Below are 25000 nucleotides of genomic sequence, written 5' to 3' on the forward strand. Positions count from 1 at the left end.
TATACTCTAAAGATTATGCAGTCTTAGACTCGCTACAATCGGTGGGATATATTTTCCAAGCAAAGTTATCAGGATGGAAATGCAGTATGGAAGTCTATAAGTACATGGACTCATTATAGACAGAAGTTCTCAAAATGCATCCGAATTTAGAATTAAAAATAAAATGAACTCTATGCAATATTGAAATTGTAATGGAAGTATGGAACTCAGAGAATTACTTTTTATAATCTGTCCATGTTTGTTATCACGAAAAGTTATTTGCCTCTCTGAATGGATTATCGAATACAGAATCCGGATATTGTAATTTCTTGGCTGGATTCCTAATTGTAACTATTTCATCACCAGTGTACTCAGTGCTGTACTTAATGCTTATATAAACTTAAATGTGAAAACTAATTTATCTACTGTATTTTTTCGACCAGTAGAAAAGCGTTCACAGGTCTTCCACATTCCAATGTATATTTATACAAGGTGCCCAACGAAAGTGATTTCAGCACTTCATGAGATTGGGCATTTCGGTGTGTTTACTCGACGGCTACTGTATCCCATGTCCATTGCTGTTCAAATTTCGATATTATCTCTGCATATCCATTAGCTCCTGTGCGATTTTATCTCGACTTATGCGTGATTTAGTCGTTCTGAAAAAGAAGCGAGCAATTGTGTATTAAGTGCAGATAAGGGAGCCATCATCGAGGGTTATTCTATTGTGTATTTACTTTTACTACGTAGTTGTGACTGCATGCCAACACTGCAGGATTCTATCCAAGGGTGATTAATGATAATTCTGCTCATTACTTATTCCAGGCGTGATTCTGAAGTGCGTTAAAGATGATATCCAAACGGGACCTTTTCTTATTCTTCGCTGGCTTCTTGTTCACTACGTTTTGTATAAGTGAGTGAATTGTCTTGCTATTTTGCTATTTTTCTTTGCCTCAGGTTTATTAATATTTTACTCTGTAGTTTTACTACATGTGTGTGATTAATCTTTGCCTTTATTGTTCTCCAGATTTTGTAGGTGAGTAAATAAGAATGTTCAAAAAGAGGACTTTTATGAAATTCGAATGGTTCTCTCTTTCTCTCTCTCTCTCTCTCTCTCTCTCTTTCATTCAGAGCTTTACTTTTATTTTGCTCCAGATTTTGTAGGTTGGTAAATTTATTAATTGATATATTGAAATAGACACATTTTATGAAAATCGAGTGGCTCTCTCTCTCTCTCTCTCTCTCTCTCTCTCTCTCTCTCTGAGCTTTACTTTTATTTTGCTCCAGATTTTGTAGGTAGGTAAATTTATTAATTGATATATTATAAAAAAAGAGACATTTTAAGAAAATCGAGTGGCTCTCTCTCTCTCTCTCTCTCTCTCTCTCTCTCTCTCTCTCTCTCTCTGCAGTTGATTTTATTGTGTAATGGTGTTTCTACCAAGCAACTGAGACATTTGCTACGACTTAACGGAGGCAAATAGTTTATGGATATGGATGAAAATAATAGACTCAAAAGTAATACAACGGCAAAGTCTAAAGTCGTTCCGATGTAACAATTAAGTTCAGCGATATCTGATTTAGTTGTTATTATCAAGCTAGTCTTACGCCAGTCGGATTCTTACTCTCAAGGACGGATACCGCCACCCCACCCCACCCACAACCATATTTTTTACACTCTGGCTGGGTCAGTTGGCAAACAGCCGTAAATCTAATAGTACCAAATGAATCGGCCAAACTAGATGACGTACAAGGTAGAGAAATCGGTCTCTCATACCAGAAATAGGAACCAAAACATCACATTGTATTTAAGTAGTTTGAGAACGCCTCTGGTTTCAGTTGTACATTATGATAATAAAAGCAGAAGACTTACGAGCATTTGTAAACATTCGCTAGAGGTCCTTTACATAAACCTTAACTGCAACCCAGCTCGAATACGCTGCAAAATGCATAACTTGGTCTGCTCAGTTCTTATCTCTCTGCTGTGGTTCCTTACTATACCTTGCTTGATATGACGTGAACTCGTGATACCAAAGTAATAAAATTAACTCTGCCCCCTGTGTACTTAGATGATTTCACCGGCACTTTTGCTGTACTGCAGCAAGGCTGTAAATTGTAGATTTTCAGTTTCTGTGTAAATGGTGCAGAAGACACTGCATTATAGTGCCCCCAACGTTAATGTCTATTGGTTGTTTCACAGTGAATACCAAGTTAATGCAATTTGCTATTTTGTTTTTATTTTTCCTATTACTTTGGTAGATTCTTCCGTAGATGGAGATATTAAAGAAAATGTATAGTTGTGTTTCGGATCATAGTGCTCTACGTTAAAGTCTATCGGTTGTTTCACAGTAAATAGCAAGTTAATGCAATTTTCTATTTTGTGTTTATTTTTCCTATTACTTTGGTAGATTCATCCGTAGATGGAGATGTTAAAGAAAATGCATAGTTTTGTTTCGCTCCCTCTTACAAAGACGGTGGATCATGAAGTGCTTTCGAGAAATCTTTGCGTAATTTTATATTTAAGTATTCTATTCTTTGCACCTTTTCATTTACTTATAGGTAACTGTTAACAGTTCATTTTCGCCCGCCATATTTGTCTGTACATATTGTTCGTAATTTGTGCGGTCGTCATTTATTACTGAGGCTGAGAATAGTATTAAAATGATCTCCATTTCCAACAGATCTGGCCTTCCAAGGACGTGGTATTTAGGAAGCTCTCACATTTGTAAGGTAAGAAACTTCTCTCTCTCTCTCTCTCTCTCTCTCTCTCTCTCTCTCTCTCTCTCTCTCTCTCTCTCTCTCTCTCTCTTCTCGGTGGGTGGAAATGCGACTCAATATATATATATATATATATATATATATATATATAATATATATATATAATATATAATATATATAGATAGATATAGATATATATAATGATATATATATATGTATATATATCATATATATATATATATATATAGAAGTGCATCCTGACCCTGAGTAGCTAACCAAAGGGGGAAAAAAGTCATCCTGGTAAAATAAAAATAAAAAAAGGGTAAAACAATAAGCAACATTTCTCTAACCTAGAAGAGTTCTTAGAGATATCATTTTAAAAGGCCATTTCTGTAATTGCGAGTCCAGGTAACCTGCCCAACCATGTTTAATTTTCCCTTGGCCTTTAGGGAATGCATCCGAAGAAGAGGTGAGAGAGGCCGACCAGCTCAACACGAGGAAACCCCTACCGGACGTTGCCATAGCACGAAGAGTATGGCACAAATACACGGGCAAGAAATGGCAAGGCCTCCAGCTACCCGTGTTGACATCCATTCCTCTGGGTCGCCTTGGCAACTTCATGGGCCAATACGCCACTCTCTTAGCTCTTGGACGCATCTACGGAGCCACAGTCAGGCTCCATCCCGGTATGCGGGACGAAATGATAAACATATTCCCCGATATTTCCATGAATCTTCTTCCAGGTAAGTCTCCTGCTCTGTTCTAGTAGCTTGAGTCGAAGTTTAAAAACTTTGCTTTTAATGCTTTAATATGGTTTCTTCTGAGCTAGTACTTTCATCCACATTTGTGAGTCCAGAAGACTCACGGAGTTTCCCTAATACTTCCCTCAAGACTTGTCTAGAGTAAAATGTCTCTATTCTGGTATCCGGGGGCAAATGGTAAAGACATTCCTAATATTGCTAGAGACTTTCACACTATTTCCAGAAAGCTTCTTCCAGGTAAACTTTCTGTTTTTATCTTGGGCATTATCTGTAATACTGAAAATGTGTCGTAAGCAAAAAAATCAAGCCAAGAAATTACTGTGACATACAATTTACTTCTTTTAATTATTCATGCAATTACCACCAGTCAGCTGATATTCGAACCAGAAATAGCTGTATAAATAAAACACTATTTTGCCTATGAGAATATGAATGCATATTAGCATAAATTACGGAAGGAATTTAGTTTTGTCGCCTAAATGACAGTACTTTCCTTACTTCAGGACCTTTCAATCGTTCCGAGTGGATTCTAACTGATTATGTGAGCATCATCAACCACGCAAGCTACGAAGCCGCTGCAGCAGGGTTACTCGGAGCCAAGCGATTTTTGCTAATAGGTAAAAGAGAGAGAGAGAGAGAGAGAGAGAGAGAGAGAGAGAGAGAGAGAACCTGTTTTCGTTCTGGCCATGGGGTTGCATGTATAAGACCTATAAATCAAGTATTTCTTAGTTTTACCAGACCACTTAGCTGATAACAGCTCTCCTAGGGCTGCCCCGAAGGATTAGATATTTTTACGTGGCTAGGAACCATTATTGGTCACCTAGCAACGGGACCTACAACTTATTATGAGATCCGAACTAAATTATGTCGAGAAATGAATTTCTATCACCAGAAATAAATTCCTCCGATTCCGCGTTGGCCGAGCCGAGGATCGAAATTCGGACCACCGAACTGGTAGCCGAGCGCGAAAACCACTCGTCCATCGCGGAACTATAAGACCGCTAAAGAGCCCCTTATTGTGTACGGCTAGTCTCTTACTAACTGGGAAGTGATTAAACGTGATTTAGAATCAATACTCAGAGTGAGATTCTATCACAAATTTAGCTCCTTGTATCTCAAGGAAAACTGTCCAGAATCATACTAATGACCAATCTTTGAGGATTTACGTAGACTGGCGTACCATGACAAGCAGAGTCCAATAAACGGGGTCATTATTGCGCTTAACTGACCAACCAGATCTTTGCAAAGAGTCACAGGGAAGGATAAATGAAAGCTACAAATAGAAGATGATTTTAAAGCCACTTTATAGCCTCTTTGGATGCAGTGCGTCTGCTATCCCTGCCTTATTTACCTGTGATGGGAAACTGTTAACTAACTCTCCAAGCGTAGAAATAATCTACGGTTGCCGTCCCTGTTACGGATACCTTTCATCAAAAGCAGTTTTAATTATATTTTATCTTCTTCGTTCACGGAATGCTATATAAATCTCGAAAACGTAGACACTATCTGTCAAGTTTTCTATGAACAAAATTCAAATTATTTTTTCGTTGTTGTAATCAAACAAAAATAGGCAAATGGGAATTATACGCTAGGGAGCACGTTGCTATTAAGTTGATGTTTAAAGTAACATCTTGACAGCCACTGTGCCTAGAAGAAATAATTGGGTATCTGGGTATTTGTAGTGCCTTGGGCACTTAGCTGGGAGTCACAGACAGCCACCCTTCGGCATAAGCCCACGGCTTAATATGGCTGTCGCTCTCCAAAACATTCCGAGTGCCTTATCTTAAGGGGACTGACTTCGAGTTTGAATGCCTTTAGACAGTTACTTTTAACTGGGGTCAGTTGTACTTCTGGTTTGGTTACCCATAAGGCTCTTGGCTGTATACGTGGTTACTTGAAAGGTCAGCTGGGGTATGGGTGGTTACCTGACACTTTCCTTTCATTGAACGTTTTCCATGAGAGATCAGTACTTTAAAAACATTACTCTTTTGCTTACAGAAAGCGAGGAGGTTTTTAATATTTTTCAAGTCTCCTATAATGATGAAAATGATTTATATATGTATATATATATATATATACATACATATATATATATATATATATATATATATATATATATATATATATATATATATATTTGATGGAGAGAAAGAGATGTTTCCATCAGTATTGTCAAGGTATTCTCTTTTTTATTGCAGGCCATCCATTCGAAATTCAGCTCTTCAATACATTTCGAGAAGACATCATAAAGGAGTTCACTTTTTCGAAAGATATCCAAAACCAGGTTAGTGACTTCATGTTTAAGGACCGCCCAGTTTCCCACTTTCATTTCCCTGCTTCCTCCTGTCATGAGAATGACAGTGCCTCTTTAAATATAATATATAGTTTTAACAGCCATCTGGCATTGGACTTATGAGAGTAGCTACAATTTAAAATTGAGATTCATGAATTGGATTATTCTTAAAAGCTGTAGTGGTCTCTCTATAACTTTAATATTCCTTTATTTAGTGTTTTACTTATCAGCGTGTCTCTATTACTTCATTTTCTTTGACTACACCTCCTCCATTTATGCTCTCTTTCTTCCATCTTGGGCAGAGTTAGCTTAATTTTAAAACTGAATACTAAGTACATATGATACATAATGAATGAATGTGTATTTTTCCATCAGAATTATAAGTACCTTTTGAGAGACATAAACTTCCAATTTCTTTAATATTTTTCCAATATATCACAAAATTTGATTTTGATTATTTTGTTGTAAAAGTAATCCTGACGTCTACTGAAAGTAAATCCTGAAATTGTTAAGCTTCAGGAAATCTTGGCATATTTTCCAAGTATTTCCTTTCGTAACATGAACAGCATTGCCTTGACGACATCGTGAGTAATTTTGTATTATGAATCTCCTGTTTTTCATACTCTGTGTTTTATACTCATTTTTTTTCTTTTCTTTTCTTTTCCTGCAGGTTAAAGCCTTCTGGACTCAGCACAAAAGGAATGATTCAGAAGTGATTGTGGGGTTTCATGTAAGGAGAACTGATTATATTAATTTTATAAAGGTAAGAAACAGCAACGCAAGGTAAGATTTAGATTTGACTTATATTTCAAACATTCTTTTTGGGATCATATATATATATATATATATATATATATATATATATATATATATATATACACCTACTAAAAGGGGTATATATATATAGATACCAAAAAAATACTATATACCATATATCATATATATATATATATATATATATATATATATATATATAATATATATATATATTCATCATCATTATCCAAAAACACCTTGAGACGCAAAAGTTAGTAACTCCTGACACTTGCTGTAGATTGATAATAGAAATTTTCAGACAGTAAAAATCTCAGTACTTGGTGTCAATTCGTTACAGTAAGACAGAAAACGGAAGAAACGAAGACACCAAAGAAAATAGAGTTTATTTTATGGGAAACTATATTGCTTTAGAAAACAGTTGCGCGAACTCCACGGGACACATGCATGTACGGGAAATTAATATTGCATAATAATTCTCATTCTTTATTATGACGAAACATCAAAATATAGACATTCCTCTTGCCAAAAATTCGCTCCCTAAAAACTTTGCAGTTAATGTAATGGCTAGTACGACTGCCAGCCAAGTCCCCATATCTATCTCTGGCCCGAAGAAAACAAAGAAGCAAAGGGAAAGGAGGAAGAGCAGTGTTTAGCCCTAAGATCAGCCTTGCTACAAAATGAAGGTTATAAGTCAGGAAACGGAAGCAGGAGAAGAACTTCTAAACATGACTGAATAGTCTTCACTTTAGGATGTTCAATATTCATTCCTTCTAGTGCTTGCACCAAAGTTTACTTTCAAGCTCAGAGCACTGTTGCTTTTAATTGATCTGACGTGTATGAAAAACCGATATATGCAGAGTGAAGAGAATAACGATAACACACACACACATCACACACACACACACACACACACACACACACACACACACACACACACACACACACACATATATATATATATATTATATATAATATAATATATATATATATAGTATATATATATATATACATAAAAAAAGCTTCCTGACAAAAACGCTGAATTCTAAAGTTAACGCCTCACTTCGTGAGCGTAGCCTGGTTAAGAGAAAAATAGGCGTTTTTCCAGTCTAAGTTTTGGGAAGAACAAACTACCAAATTTGACAAGTGATAAAAATACAAATATACCTGAAACCTGACAATTCACATTCCACCAAAAAGCTGCAATAAATTTTCAGAAATTGCGGCATGAATGTAATGAAAATATTTGTTTCACAAACAATTTGAAAATATTGGCTAACCCCCATGCTGAACCTCAATTGATGACAGCGTTTCTGAAGCTGGACCCTTCTTCCAGATGTTTCAATCGAAGATGCCCGAATACGCCTACTTCCAGCGAGCAATGGCCCACTACAAAAATAAATTTCCGAAGGTTCGATTTCTCGTGGCATCGGACGACATGGATTACGTCAAGAAGGCTTTTGCCGATTATTCGGACGTGCTCTATACGCCAGGTAAGCAACAGAGTTTGCTCTCTCTCTCTCTCTCTCTCAGTTAAATTTGACTAGGGGTCACACATATGCACTCTGAACTACAGGTCTGAGGTAAATAATTCTCTAGCTTTTCCTATTTCCAAAGAATTGATTGCATATCGCTCCAGTTCCGCCAACCTCTTTCTGTCTCTTAATAGAATTTTGGCAAATGAATATTATATATATATATATATATATATATATATATATATATATATATATATATATAATGTATGTGAAGTAATAATAGTCCACACTTATGTAAAAAAAGTGGGTATTAAAAAATACATGAAAGACGGGAGCTTTCGTCTTCTTGACCAGTAGACCTCATCAGCCGTACTGATTTTTCTTTTCAAAAAATATATACAAAAAAGTTACGAAAGACAGGCAGACTCTGAACCGTCCCCAAGGGAGATAACAACCAAAACAAACAATCTCCATCACGTTATTCCCTCGTTCAATGTTCTGGCCAAAAGACGAGCCGATCGTCGTGGTTGAACTACCTCCTCTGTGTGTTCGGCTGTTCCCTCGTCCAAATCTTTTGCATCGGCACCTGCAATGGGAGTTCTTCCTTCCAATGCCTGGGCAGGAGAAAGAGAGACAACCTGGGCAGTAGGAGTGGTGCAAACAACATCTGTACTAATATTTACAGTTTTAAGAACCAAATAATTTAAAAATGCATCCTTTAATCCACAAATTCCTGTTGACATTTTAATTGATTTGATTAAGCTTTGCGTTAGCTCAACTGTATTTAGTTTCAGAGGGCAGGGATACCGACAAAACTTCGGAATAGCTATGGGGTCACCTTTGTCTCCTGTGTTGGCTAATTTATGCATGGAATTATTTGAAGCTGATTTGGTTAGCCGTTGTCCTGAGGTTTTGATTTATAAAGGTAGTGTTATTCAGTTTAACCGTTTTTTAGACTTTGTTAATAATTTGATGCCATCCATTAACTTTTCTGTTGAATTTGAGGTCGACAATAATTTACCTTTTCTGGACGTTCTGGTTCACCATGACCCTGTTACTTTTAACTTTACATTTAGTGTATATAGAAAAGACACCAACGCAGAGATGTACATTCATTTTTTATTCATACCATAGCCAACGTATAAAACAATCCAATGTAATCGTCAACATGGTAACGAGAGGGCTTCGGATTTGTGATCCACAGTACATGGACAAGGAAATGGAACATATAAGAGAGGTTTTTACGAGACTGGGTTACCCAAAATATTTTATTGAGCGTTTACCAAGGCTTAGAAAAAACTTTTTATAATCCACCGACGGGAAATATGAATTCAAAAGTTAATCAGTGTTATTCCGCTTCCTTATCATCATAGTTTGGAAAGGGTGCAGCATTTATTAAAACAGAATAGGGAAAATAGGTTGGATATAGCTTTTAGGTATAATACCTCGTTAAAATCAAAGCTGATTAGGAATCATGAAAAAGAAAGGAAAGATGATGTTGGGGTTACGTGGTACCGTGTAAAGATTGCAATAAGTGTTATTATGGGGAATCAGGCAGGGGATTAGGTATAAGATTAGAGGAGCATAAGCGATCATGTAGGATGGGATCGAAATATAGTTCAGTTGCCAGACACACGTTGGAGTTAGGGCATGTAATTGACTGGGAAGGAGCGAGAGTAATTTACAAAGATAATAATGTAAGTAGACGCAGAGTAGTTGAAGGGGCTCTTATTAATGTTTTAAACGTGTTTGACTTTAACAAATCATTTACCCAAGAGGATGCATTTTTAAATTATTTGGTTCTTAAAACTGTAAGTATTAGTACAGATGTTGTTTGCACCACTCCTACTGCCCAGGTTGTCTCTCTTTCTCCTGCCCAGGCATTGGAAGGAAGAACTCCCATTGCAGGTGCCGATGCAGAAGATTTGGACGAGGGAACAGCCGAACACACAGAGGAGGTAGTTCAACCACGACGATCGGCTCGTCTTTTGGCCAGACATTTGAACGAGGGAATAACGTGATGGAGATAGTTTGTTTTGGTTGTTATCTCCCTTGGGGACGGTTCCAGAGTCCTGCCTGTCTTTCGTAACTTTTTTGTATATATTTTTTGAAAAGAAAAATCAGTACGGCTGATGAGGTCTACTGGTCAAGTAGACGAAAGCTCCCGTCTTTCATGTATTTTTAATACACATTTTTACATAAGTGTGGACTATTATTACTTCAGATATTCCAGTCACGTTATGGTGATTTTTTTAGAGATATATAATGTATGTATAGGTATATATATCTTTTTACACACGACCTATGAATTTGATGAATTTTACTGCAATAATTCCCTCTGACCATATAAGTTGGTGGAAGCGCGAATCGGACGAAAAGGGACTGAGACAACCATCGTGGATTGCTGTTTGGATGGGGGGGAAGAGAGAAAGGAGAGAAAACTAGGAGCATTTGTTTCTCCAGCAAAATGTATTCCATCAAAACATGGCGGCTTCGACGAGGTAGTCCGCGTCCTACTAGGATTAAAACATGCAAAGATAATCAGATGAAAGATACCCTCTCTCTTTCTGTGGCCCAGCTGCACAAGTGGAAGACTGGTGTTTGGTGTTTGGACTGGGCGAGGAGGGAAGAACTGGGCGTGTTCGCCAAACCGCCCCCCCCCCCCCCACCCCCACCCAGTATGCCTTTGTTGACGAAAGCTGTGAACTATGTTCCTGGTATAGAGATAGGAGTCAGTTATCCTTCAAGCTATATAGCATCACAGAAGTCAAGGACGGAAGGGTCTCACCGAAGTAATCATCCTCTCACCAGGGTGAAATAATTCAAAAGAATTCTCCTTTGGTAAAGGTGTATGGCAGGCGATGATCTTCTAGTGTAGTTATTTATAAGTTATTAGTGCAGTTGTTTAACAGGTGAGAAGTACCTGGCAAAAATGTTTTTTCAGACGACCTTTTCCAAGACGGGGTAACTGACAGCTTCATTTGACAGAGTTGTTCCTGTACTCTGTCACAGGCAGTGACTGTCTGGCGCTATATTTGCGTGCTAAGTAAATAAGCCTTGTTATGATACTTATTTTAATATAAACCCATTTACAGGTGTCTGTTGGGTGACTTATGTTGCTTAGTACCTGGCAAAATGTCTTAGCATGTGCCTCGTTACGTAACGTTTTTATTATTATGTAATTCAACGAGGTCACGGGGCCACATATTCGACCCACATCAAGCTCGGCCGAGGTCCTGCTGTTAAATGAAAGATGGAAACTGTAGTAAGGTAAAACTAAAGAAGTAAGTAAGGAGGTTGGAACAGAGGACAGGAAATGGGTATAGAAAAAAAAAAAAGGAATTGTGTCACACAATCTCACCGGCAGTATAAGGTGAACCTAACTTCCTGTAAAGGATAATTACACTTGTTTTTCAATCAAATACTCATTATCATTATGAAGTTACCAGTTCTAAATTCTGTGTGCAATTACAGGGTCTCCCCCGGAACTAGACATGGCCCTTTTGGCTTCCGGTAACCACAGCATCATCACAGTGGGGAGCTTTGGATTCTGGTGCGGCTATCTCGCCGGCGGGGAGGTGGTCTACCCCAACCTTACTGCCAGGCACGACTTCCTATTCCAGAAGAGTTGGTACGACCTCGGACACCTCGATTTCTTTGTACCTTTACCGTCACACTGATACTTGAAAAGAAAGTAAATAAATAAAAATGGTAGTCTTATCCAAGTCATCAAACTGGATGGAGTAACGGCAACGATTTACTCATGGAAAGAAGTTGATTGATTAGCCGAGCACCTATCTCCATACATGTATTTAGATCTGAATAAATGAACTTCTTGACCATCGATAGGGTCTATGTGCGTGTGGCTTTGGGTCACAATGTGGCCCGAGAATCCAACAGTTTTGAGGGAGCAAATCGGTCTGTGGGGTCGAGACCTTGTTCAGAACGTATTTGAATCAATACCTCAGGGATTTCTGGAAAAAGCAGCGAGTCGTTTTTCGCCACGGATTCCAACCCAGGTCTTGCCAGTTTTAGTTTCTAGAGAACATATTGTCCAAAAATGATAATATGGGAACTTCCCCTTGAATGTTTATTCATTTTTTGTCAATGGAGAAAGATTTTGAAAGAATGCGGCTTTTCGAGTCGTTTCCCAGGGTTACTTTCTTTATGAACAAATACTTAAGGTACCTACTTTGCTATGGCATGCTTACTGTATGTATATGTATATATATATATATAGAAATATATATATATATATATATATAATTATATATATATATATACAATATAATACATACAGTAGTAGTGTATAATTGTATATTTTTATATAGATATACACATTTATATATTACCATATAATGGTTTGTTTTTGTTTAATTACCGATCACAAGTAACACGTGAAGATTGTATATCAAGAGCCAGCAGGAAAAATGAAAAGCAGCAGTACCTAGCGCTTTCGTGTATTCTTGATACACCTCATCAGGAACAATTCAAAGGAAATTTGTTGTGTAGAGACATTATTAAAAGAAACATTATAGAATCTTGTATAATAAAATATAAGTCAAGTAGTGTTTTTAATATTAGCAACGGACAATATAAACTAAGTAACTGGCTTACGAAATGTATTGTTGACAACTTCGTAACTATGTAATTGACTGCCTTAGTAGTTCCATTTCCATTTGTTGTTGTCCTTTAAGTGTAATTCTAGGCTGTGGACCATTTGCTTCTTGACTAGGCTGTTTGATTGTTCTGTATTTTACTTTTTTGTTTTTATGTTTACTTTTGATATTTCGAAGCTGTTTTTCATTCTTTTATATATTGTACCCTGATGAGGTGTATCAAGAATACACGAAAGCGCTAGGTACAGCTGCTTTTCATTTTTTCCTGCTGGCTCTTGATATACATATATGTATGTATTATTATAAATAAAATTATATATATATATATATATATATATATATATATATTTATATATGGTCTATATATGCGTACTATAATAATATATATATATACATACACATACACAATCATCATCCTTCTTAGATGTCTATATTAATTTTATTAACAATAAATTTCGAACTAAAGTTTATAATAAAAGAAGAGATTTTAATTTTGAAATACTAGGATTTCCTGCCTTTTGCCCTTGATACATAACTTAATGTGACTTTGGAGTTATAAAGAGTCAGATTTTATTTCCTTTGGAAAACTCTTCCTTAAGAAACTGATGAGAAATATCCACCATGAGTGCTTAAGAAACTAATAAATAGATAAGTTTGAATTTAAGATGTCTCTTGCCATTTATGTATAAAATTTTGGTATGAAGTTATATGATTGGATTGCGTTTTGATATCTGAAATCATATTATTCAGCAGATTGGTTTAATATTTCATATGTATGGCCAGTACTATAATTTTATTATGATTGTACGTTTTGTATCCTGAATGCATTCAGTGTATTATTGGATATTGCGTATAGTGGTAATTAATAATGTTTATATGAATAAATAAGTTTTGATTATAATAGCTACATACTATACTGTAGTACATATTAATATGCTAATATTTTATTTATTTGGTAACTGTGCATTACAGGTGCTGCAAGCCAGTTGAGGTGATGCTTTTTTACGCCCTGTGTATGTATATATAGTATATATATATATATATATATATATATATATATATATATATATATATATGTATATATATATATATATATATATATATATATATATACACACACACATACATAAACCTCTTTTCGTTTATTTTGTCTATGATTGACTTTACTTTTGTCTGTGCTCCACCACTTTTTATCATTTCCGTAGACACCTTATTAGCTACTTCTGATGACGGTGCTACTGATGATTGTGTGTAACGGCAACAATTAATCTTAAACTACTCACAGGTCGAAAGTCCAAGCCTAAATGTATCATTAGTGGCCTGTGTTTGTATGTTACTATTGTTCAGTCATTAAAATTAAATACCTTACCTACTGCATTATCTACGTATCTGAATGACAAGCTGTTATGTAGTGTATGAAGTATCTAGTTCTATATAAATGGTAACTGCAAGACTTGACACACTTTTCTGGTAAACGTAAACTGTAGTAATAATTTGCTCACATTATCAGTCACTTCAAGGTATAAGAATTTATATTATTATCAAAATAGTTTAACCAGGCCACTGACCACCAGCTCTCATATGTCTGGCCATAAAGTTTTGAAAACAGTGTTGCCAGATGCCTTTCGCCGAAATCGGCTAACTCAAGCTCTAAAATCGGCTAAATTCCGGCTAGACTTAACAGAAAATGGCTAAAAAAACCGGCTAATTTTTTTTTTCTTTATTGTAAGGTTATTTTCTTCATACTTTTTACAAAATCATGCTTTTCATTTAAATCATCATAAACTACTTTTTTTTTTTTAAATTCTGAACAAAGTTTCAAAAGTAAATAAGCATTTCTGATTTAGAAAGTAATGGAGAAAAATGTTGTTTAATTGTTTAAAATCAAAGATATGTTTCAATGAAATATAATTTTCCATGCTAATAAAGTAAAACCAAATATATATATATATATATATATATATATATATAGATATATATATATATATATATATATATATATATATATATATATATATATATATATTATATATATATATATCCTCTCAATTTGAGCTCAGAAAGTAAACAAAGGCACTAAAAGTGACATGTTCAGTTTAATTGAAACTAATCTAAAGAAAATATTTACTTGTTCAATAAATGGTAATTAACAAATTGAATCCCTACAATAGAAAAAAATTATTCAGTGTATCATAATTACTGCACAACTTTGTTTTTATTTATTTAACATAGTTTGTGCAATTATAATGTTTAGATCATCATCATCATCCTCAATATCTGCTTCGTCGGTGACGGTACTTGATGGTCCAGGTTGATCAATTGTGCTTTCTTGTGAACTTCGATACTTATCATTTGAAGGAATTAAATCAAGCACTTCATTTGGAAAATTATATGACACACAAGTTTCTGACATACGGTTTAAACCATAACGTATATGTAGTAATGCATTTGTAGTGTCTGTTTTCATTTTATTTCTCAATTTGTTTTTAATCAGGTTCATTTGACTGAAAACCCTTTCAATTTCAGCGTTTGAATGGGGCAAACTCAACATTGTTATAGCAATATTTGCAAGTTCTTTATAAGGATTTATATTTGCTGCATCTTTGTACTCATTAACTTCAGCCCAAAATTTCACTGTGTTCTTTGTTTCATTCCATTTTACTAAGGTTATATTTATAGTAGCCGACAGTGTTATTTATTCGGTTAGAATAAAGTTTATAATGATTATGCTAATATATGTTATACATCTTTACTTAATATACAGTAATTTGAGATTCACTGTATATTCTGCTATGCTTGCGAATCATATACCTATAAATGGTTAAATACAGTATCGTTTCAATGAGACAAAATGATCGATTCTGGTATCACAGCCACATATCTAGCCTCTCCCACAATGCTGGGAGACAATATATATCCTTATATGGTTAAAAGCCACAATAACTGCCAACTTTTGGAATATTTACTTTGGTTTATTCTTCGAAACTAGCAATGATAATAATAATAGCAATAAATCTAAAAATCGGCTAAAAAATGGCTAGGCAGCTGGGAAAATCGGCTGATATTTCCGGCTATCGGCTAGATGAAATATTTTCCGGCTAGATTCTGCCAAAATCGGCTAGATCTAGCCGGAAATCGGCTGACCTGGCAACCCTGTTTGAAAAACACGGGAGTTTGAGTTAACAATCAGAAACGGCTGGGACGCCTACTGAGTGCGTTTCCCTCTCCCTCGGCCAACACATTTGATAACACCCCATAGAAAAAAATGCAGCTAATATTCACCACTGTACTAATAACTCAAAGCATATTTTCTAAGGTTCATAAGAGTGTTAAAACATTTTTTTTAAGCGTTTAACCAGCAGTGAAAACACAGTATCAAATCCTAATGAAATTCTGCGAACGGAGAGTATGAGTGATCGGTTACTTCGTCAATTTAATCGATGAAAATGGTTACCCTGGAAATTATTATTTATATTTCTTTTATTTAAAATCCCCATTCTATTTAAAAAATCAGTCACTACAAAGGTATGATGATTTTTTTTTATTACAAGGAACTATAGTGTGTCATGTTTCGGGAGAAGAATCATTGTGTAGGTTATGATCATGACTTCAGTGTTTTCTGTTTCGGTATTCGGTGTTGGTCGGCTGGCGCGACGTAATAAGTAGTGTCGACAAAATGTTTTTCTTGTCAGTGTACCGTTTCCAATCGTTGCTGCATCTTGCTAAGTTGAAGACTACATCAATTGTAAGTACTCTTTCTGGCCGGATTAATGATATTGCTTGTGTGGACTCATTGGATACATATAGTAGGTAGTTTTACATTTGTATCTTCGTTAGCCTAGGCTGATGGTTATGGTTGCGGGGTTAAGCTTTAGTAGCCTATTTGATTTTAAAGAAAGGAAATTGGATATAAACTGATTGTTAAAGATAAACCAGGCAATTGCTGCAAAATACGCATATCATTATGTTATCAACAAGCGTTTTTTAAGGAATCTGACGCGTTTTTGTTATACCATTGATAGGCCTAGGCATACTTGTAGCCAAGTGTCGTTGGTTCATTTACAGTGGTGCTAGGATTATACATGTATGAGTACACTGTATAATAGTAATGAAATTTAGATTCATGATAATTTCACTTTATTCGCACAAATGAATCAAGTCTAGAAACTTAGCCTACGGTACTATGTTGGCGCTTGTATGGAGTGCTTAGAATGTTAGGTCTACCATTCGTCTTGTCGAGTAGCCTACATATAATGTGCAGTATGCTAAAATAAAACCATTTTATAACAATCTCTAGTTATAATATACCCAGTTTTCTGTTAACAAGACATTGGGTAAAATACCGAATGGCTGGCCTATACCGTTGCGCGACCACCTTTCCGAAAAAGTACTTTAACACTTCCTGTAAACCAGGATAGGCATTAGTCAAGAGCTAGCGTCCGTCGAAGCAACACCTCGATGAGACCTCTACTTTATTCTCGAAGTAAGTTTTTTTTTTTTCTCTCAAGTCACAAATTAAGGCCATAATTACCGATTTTCGGGAAGGTGGTCGCGCTATGGTACAGGCCGGGCCATTCGGTATTTTACACTAGTGCATAAGGATTTTGTTAGGCATTGATTTGAGTGCAGTCTGCGTTAGGCTATCTCTTTCGACGGTTTCTCCACATTTATGTGGGTGTTGAACTTAGCAAATATGCTCAGTAAGGTAACAGTCGCAGCTTGTTTGTTTCATATTCGTGTGTACAAGCTCTGGATAAAATTGTAAAATGTATTTCAAACAGGAAATCATATCTGATGGAAACTAAACGGCCAGGTATGTGTAAGTTGTAACTTCGACAGGTTAGGTTCCGACCGTCACGCTTAAGTATAGCATGAAATGTAGCCTGAGTAAAACTGCGCAAGGACTCGCATGGTTTGCCGACGTTGGTATTATTTAATTGTGTGCAATAAATATGTTATTTGTGTAAAATATGTACGTGTTTAGTCACAACCTAGCCAAAATATAGACATTTAAGTTCACATGTTTTCACTGGTTTTCACTGACTAAAAAGACGTTTTGAAGACTATAAATATACATACAGGCATGACGTCACTTTATCTCAACACGCCATGCTCATGAATATGATATTTAAATAGGAGCTCTTTAGCATATATCCACCGCCAAGACGATTACAAAGTGTCATTGTTGTTCCTTCTCAGCACCTGGAAAGTGATTCTATGTTGCCTGGCAGCTTAAACGGACAATAATACAGTACTGAACGGCGTGTGCTTATAAAAGTGACTCATGCATTCTAAAGGATTTTGAAGAATTACTCTCCTTCAGTAGTGAAGTGCATGCCTCAAGCAATGAGTTCAGATTTCACTCGAAGCACATTTACCATTTTCTTGTTACTTTTATGTAAAATGTAACAAAATAAACACTTTACGGGCGTAATTAAAAGACTAAAAATAAGTTACTGTATACTTTGTTGCGGTTACGTTTCAGGAATTAATTACGTTAATGCTGTCTTTATTCTTACGTTGAAAAAAATTTACTGTGATGCATCGTTTCTTGGTAAGAGCCCAAGTATAAGGCTGTACAAGGAATCTTACATAAAATAAAAAAACTTCCTGAAAGTGGATTAGAGTAGAAATGTAATTAATGAATAGCAATAACTTCAACACTGAAATTTGGAAAGTCGCCTGAGGGTGCAATCTTATTTTGCCATATAAATTCACCTATATTTGTTTGTCGTAAGTTAATAATAAAAAAAACGAAATTAAAACCGAAATACGTTAGAATCAAGGCCTTCGAAATATTTTGTTTTAGTGTCTTCATCAGGTGATAGTGCTAAACGGGGACTATAGTTAACGTCGAGTTAACTGCCCTTTCCAACAACCTTCACCTCGTCAGTAGAGTATTCTCAGGAGATTGGAATCATTAATTTTATAGCATATTTTCATTAGTGCTAATCTCGAGAGAAGTTATGCATTCCAGTATCTGAGAGTAAAAACTTTTTACAAAGTTACATGCAAACCTCCTGCTTTTAATGGAGAAAATAACATTGTGAAATTACTTTAATTATTTTTATGGAGTTACTGCTTTCATATACTGTGAGATATTCTTATGGATGCTACCGGTTCAAAGGCGATTGTGACTGAACTAACCTTGGATGCATACCATAGATTGAGAAAAATAAAAATCAAGCAGAGATCGCCTTAGTTTGGGCTGTGCTGTAGGAGTTGGGTCTGCTGACATATAGCGTCATGGAATTCATTACCTCACAGCAGTGATGACGTTTCACGGAACTTGCTTTATTATTTGTGGCCTCTGGTTCAGAAGTTGATGTTAGGCTCTGTTACGAACCGAGAGAGAGGTCCACCTCAGGTTCGATATTATTATATCCAAAAAGAATTCAACACCAACAGTTGAAACCGGCGATACGAATATAGAAAGAAACACTAACACAACAAAGGTTTATTTACAAGCTTACTAACAAAGATAAATGCAGAATGGTGTCTCCTGTTTACATAAAAAAGGTAAAATCTTACACTGCATGAAGTGGGGGAACAGTGAGGTAATGAAAGTGCTTGCCGACCAGTTTTGCAACTCGAAGCGATGGCTTCACAAAAGGAGAACTCTAATTGTAGACGCCCTCTTGCCTCCGTATTGCAGAAAATAACGTCTACTCTTGATACTTGAAGGGCAGGAACTCCCCAAAACCTCTAGCAGACGTTTCTTCTCTGAAGTCTTGCTCAACGTCGAAATATCTCAGTCGTCCACTCCTGACGACGACTTGACGAGAATTCAACCAATTCTCGGGTGCCTTTTTCTCTCTGATCCTTCGTCCTTCTTCTTTTATCTCACTCTGATGATCTCTGCTGCTGATCTCTCACTGATAATCTGATTTGTTGCTCTTACTGATGATCTGACTTCTCCTACTTCATCCGTCATATTTATACAGCATTCTGGGGGTAGGGCCTACGGCGAACGTCACAGACTCCCGAGATTACCGGAACTTCTTAGAAGAATCTAGACGAGGTATTGCATAAGAAATCGCGGCGTTTCTCACGTCACGTCGGCGCCTGTCAAGTTCCACAAAACTCCTGCCGATTTTAGAACCATCTTGAGAACAGGTGCCTCCAACACCTGCGCGAATGGCCCCTTGCTGCAGAACTTCTCAAAGATGCGCTTTCCTTTCCTTTAACTCGTAATTCCTTGCTATGAAGCAATTACCATGACAGGCTCACTAAGTTATGGTTGCGTTCAAGATGTCTGTATGAAAGGTAATCCGAACGATAAGTCACGTTCACGGTAGATTTTGTCGCATTCAGGAATCTTTATGAAAGGTAATCCGGGTGGCATATTCCCGAACTGTAACCGAATAATGAACCTTCCCTGAAAATCGGGACGCCATATCTCAAAACCTAACCATAGAATCTTCTTGAAAATAAGCTCAACATATTTCTCTCACCCATTTGCGTGATGTATGTAAATCGTTTAGCCCTACTTAACTTTGGGACATGGCCAAAAGAAAAAAAAAAATTAATAAATAAATAACGGATTTTGCATCCGGGTGACAGTCAAGTTCCAGAAGGTTTTGGTCGCGTTTAAGAAGCTATTTTAGGTGAAACAGGACGTGTTTACCATGAATTCTTGTTCTTGAAAGCAATCTGTGGAGAGTGGTATCTTGAATTCCCTTACCCTTGAAGAGGTTGAAATGGTTTCAAAATAAAATCACGACTTTATTTCGGCTCACACTAGGCCGCCAGGGAAGTCAAGTATTTGTTCAGTATGTCAGTGTGTTCGAGTTCATTTTTTTATTTATAGTTGAGGAGTTTAGTGTGAGGTATTCTCTCGCTAGTAATAATTTTTTAGGCATTGTATACGTCTAAAATGATTTAGTCAGAGGAACACGGGCAAATATTCATTTATTGTATATCGTTTGTTGCCCTTTCATCAACACGACAAATTATGTCACTAACAGTTGCTAAGGTTAAGCTAGATATTTCAGTAAGTAATTGCTCTCTACTGTTGTAGTACAGCGCCTGCGTGCGAAATGTTGTTCTTGCTTAGTATGTTGAAATAGTTATTGTCACCGAACAAACTGGCTCTTATATATATATATATATATATATATATAATATATATATATATATATATATATATATATTGGTTGTTAGATTTAAAGAAGCAAGGACTGTTTCTAGTTCCAATTAACGTCTTAGTTTCATTATTTTCTAGTAACTCGGATTCTAGTATCAGAGCAATATGTTTACTGAATACTTCCAAACTTATTCTGCCTTTTCTCCTTGTTATTAACAGAAGAACCATTTTATCGTATTCAGGTAGATTCGTAGATTGGTTGTTAATATTGAGCACTGAAAGCAGTGACTTATGCGAACAGTGAAATGCACTGATACAGTACACTCCAGTTTCGAAAGGAGTTAGCGGCTACTTCAGGTCCTTATTGACATTAGCTCTTAGTATTTCATGTACTCTAAATTTGGGATAAGGACACTTTATCATGAACAAGTTATTTCTTTCCTATTTGGAGGTCTTGATATCTGAAGCAGCCTCCTAGTGAAGGACTTATTGATTGATTGCAGGATGGAATATTTGTATCCTTGCCATAACCAGAACTATTAGTACCTAATAATTTTGTGTCGTTAGCAGCGTTTGACGAGGGTAATCGAAAATGCCATCAGTATAAATTAGGCTAAGTTATCTTGGGCACTGTATCAGTCAGCTAAACATTTGGATATATGGGCAAATAACTAGTTTGAATAGGAAAAAATAACTAAGCATCTTTCGACGATCTTTTTTATGTCCTTGCTCGACCTCGTGAAGCTTTCAATAAAACTTGACAGCCATTATTACAATGATATTGGTGTTAGTGCAAAGCACTAGAGAAAAACGAGCATCATGACTGAAAATTTATATTCACTTTGTAGGATGGATATTTAAATAGTTTGGTCTCTCTAAGCCTAACTGATGAACACACACACACACACACACACACATATATATACGTATGTGTATGGTGATTTTCATTGCATGTATGTTTGATTTTATACTGTTTTGATATATGCCGTGGTATTTATTCAAAGTAATTTGTTTTTCATATTTGACATTCGTCTGCCTAAGATATTGTTTATAGCCATAGAAGACTTTCGTTTCTTGTTATTTGTGGCCTTTTTTTTATAGACAGAGAAATTAACGTAATGTTTTGTTGTTTTAGGCAGTAATTTTCAGCAGAAAGGCGAATATAAAAAAAAATACACGAAACAGGGGAACAAGGAGGACAAATATGTGTGTTTCGGAGGGCTTGGTGTGACGACGTCATAGGGAAATCATGGACGTTCTTTTTTTATCACACTGTCAGCGGGGACAGTACTTATGAGGAAATTCAGAAACAAACTTTCCGAGAGGCAACGCTGACGTCATAGTCTGGTTTGGAGTTCTCCTAAGCCCGGTGGTGTACGCGGCTTTCGTCCTTTTCTGTTTCGAGAGGTGTACGTAGGGCGGTATATAATAAAACTGGAATTAAACCAATCCTATTAAAAGGATATACTGCGACGGTGTATACCTTCTGCTGATTCATGAGTCATTTTAAACAGCCTTCGAGAATGTTAGTCTTTCTAATTCATTTTGCCTACGAGAATAATGGTCTTCATGATACATTTTGCTTACGAGAATATTGATTCTTGTGATTCATTGTGCCTTCGAGAATATTGGTCCTCGTGATTAATTTTTCTGCGAGAATATTGGTCTTTTTTTATTCATTGTGCCTTCGAGAATATTGGTGTTTGTGATTCATTTTGCCTTCGAGAATATTGGTCTATGTGATTCCTCGTGCCCTCGAAACTATTGGTCTTCGTGATTCCTTTTCCCTTCGAGAATATTGGTGTTTGTGATTCATTTTGCCTTCGAGAATATAGGTGTTCGTGCAACATTAATAGCATGTTTCTTTTGTTTGTTTTAAGCAAACAAACAAAACATGAATGGCAAGATCGTTTCTTTTTAAAGGAAAAACGACATTCAAATTGAAAACATCAGACCTACCCGCTTCAAGGGCGTTTTTGAATGTGCTTCTCTTTCTGGATAACTACCAAAAAGCCTTTAGAATAATTTAAACTAAAATAATTAGGCCCACAGAGAATGTCAAAAGAATTTTCAATCATTTGACCATCTGAAGGACATTGTCTACAGATCGTTATTTATTGAATTATATAGGCGAATTATTATTCGGTACAAAACTACGGTGTTCAGGAAACCAAATGAGTGTTTGTACTGCTCTTATTTTGTAGGTTTTAGATTATGCAAACCCAGGTTGAAAGCGTCAAGTTTAGTTATACGTAGATCTACCCAAACCTTTGCAGAATAGGCATCTTGATGAAGTGGAGAAGAATAAAAATTATTTTCAGTGTTGAAGGTTTTACTTCCGAGGATGAAACAGGAAAACGAGAAGCAGAGATCTGACGGTTGTCAATTGACGACTATATAATATTTTTGTGGAGGAGACAATGGAAACGTATTCCTGGAGTATCTACATCCCCCGGATGTTAAGATCATGAGACTCAAGAACCTGTGTTGTGAGTGATGATGTAAGAATGATTGAAGTCAAGTTATCCTACCCGTCAAGGACTCTCATAGATGCAGAATATTATGTTCCTCAAATATGAAAGTCATGCAGAGCCTCAAGGCTTTGTAAACCTAAAAGGTCGCATATTGGAATTTTGATAAGAAAATCCAGCTCAAATGGTGAAGTAGAGATATTTTGTCTGACATTGGAAAGGCTATTGCTGCATTTAAGTTGCAATTAAAATGTACAAGTTTCCTGTTAGAGACGACTGAACGGATGAGCTCAATATATATTACATGTATATATATATATATATATATATATATATATATTATATATATATATATATATATATATAATATACACATACATACTACATACATACATATACACACACATAATTTTAACTCCCTCCAACGTCGCGTGACTCGTGTTTTTTCTGTGTAATATGTAATTCCAGCCTCCTATCTCCTAGCTGTCATTCAAGTGGTTTTTGGTTTTCGAACCCTCCTGGTGCGCACAGGAGCCTATACCTATATATATATATATATATATATATATATATATATATATATATATATATATATAGTATATATATATATAGTATATCATCCGAGCTACAAATGTCCTTTATATCTAATTCGCTCTACCTCGGAATTGATATATTTTTATATGTGTATCGAAGGGGAATTTTTAGTTGATAAAATATATATATATATATATATATATAAATATATATATATATAAATATATATATATATATATATATATATATATATATGTATGTATATATATATATATATATATATATATATATATATACTATATATATATATATATAGTATGTATATATATATACATATATATATATATATATATATATATATATATATAATATATATGATACATATATATCATATATATAAATATTATTACATCACATATATACTCTCAGGAAATATTATATATATCTATATATATTATATATATATATATTATATAATCTAATATGTAATAAATATATAATATATATAATATATATATGTATTCTATATATATATATCATAATAAAGTAATAACTCTATATATGATAATCATATATAATTATATATTATGTAATATATTAAATTATATACTCCATACCTTGAAAAATAAGTTGAACACCGACCAATATATTTTATATTTATTGCAGTGCAGGATACTTAAGAAATGTGCACGTGGAAGTATTTTGACAGTCTTTAATTGTTTACTAAATTCTTGTTCCAGGTGTGATTTCCAAGTGTATTATTCAAGAGCAAGATGATTACCAAAAAGGGCCTCGTCATTGCCTTCACTGGAGTAACCCTTTTACTCTTTGGAAGTGAGTGAATTGTCTTTTCTTTTCTTTCTTTCTTTTCTTTTACTTTTTTGCTTTTGTTTTGTTTACCAGTGTTTTTGCCTTTACCGTTTTGCTTTGGGAGTTTTGCTTTTCGTTTACCAGTGTTTTACCGTTTTGCTTTTCTTTTTGCTTTTGGTTTACCAGTGTTTTACCGTTTTGCTTTTCTTTTTGCTTTCGTTTACCAGTGTTTTACCGTTTTGCTTTTCTTTTTTCTTTTGCTTTTTTCGTTTACCAGGTGTTTTATACCTTTTGCTTTTCTTTTTGCTTTTCGTTTACCAGTGTTTTGCCGTTTTGCTTTTCTTTTTGCTTTTTCGTTTGCCAGTGTTTTGCCGTTTTGCTTTTCGTTTGCCAGGTGTTTTTTTGCCGTTTTTTGCTTTTTCTTTTTGCTTTGCGTTTACCAGTGTTTTACCGTTTTGCTTTTCTTTTTGCTTTTCGTTT

The 25000-nt window shown here is 35.4% G+C and overlaps 2 protein-coding genes across 4 annotated transcripts in view; both read left to right on the forward strand.

Moving 5' to 3' along the window:
* The window catches only part of LOC135211191 (galactoside alpha-(1,2)-fucosyltransferase 2-like), a 17269-nt gene extending 5133 nt beyond the window's left edge, over window positions 1–12136 (forward strand). Inside the window, exons 2-7 of the mRNA XM_064244410.1 lie at window positions 3144–3437; window positions 3959–4072; window positions 5654–5739; window positions 6419–6511; window positions 7859–8015; window positions 11475–12136. Coding sequence (XP_064100480.1) covers window positions 3144–3437; window positions 3959–4072; window positions 5654–5739; window positions 6419–6511; window positions 7859–8015; window positions 11475–11680 — 950 coding nt within the window. The 3' untranslated portion in view covers window positions 11681–12136. The remainder of the gene's footprint in view (window positions 1–3143; window positions 3438–3958; window positions 4073–5653; window positions 5740–6418; window positions 6512–7858; window positions 8016–11474) is intronic.
* Window positions 12137–15781: 3645 nt separating this feature from the next.
* Window positions 15782–25000, forward strand: part of LOC135214494 (uncharacterized) — a 21150-nt gene continuing 11931 nt past the window's right edge. Inside the window, exons 1-2 of one of the 3 annotated variants that reach the window (XM_064248867.1) lie at window positions 15782–16364; window positions 24451–24544. In XM_064248867.1, the coding sequence (XP_064104937.1) occupies window positions 24484–24544 (61 nt within the window). In that variant the 5' untranslated portion in view covers window positions 15782–16364; window positions 24451–24483. Of the gene's footprint in view, window positions 16365–17056; window positions 17103–24450; window positions 24545–25000 lie in introns of those variants that run through there. The other 2 variants (XM_064248868.1, XM_064248872.1) reach the window with 2 other exon arrangements.

Source organism: Macrobrachium nipponense, chromosome 19 (assembly GCF_015104395.2).
Source record: "Macrobrachium nipponense isolate FS-2020 chromosome 19, ASM1510439v2, whole genome shotgun sequence".
NCBI lineage: Eukaryota > Metazoa > Arthropoda > Malacostraca > Decapoda > Palaemonidae > Macrobrachium > Macrobrachium nipponense.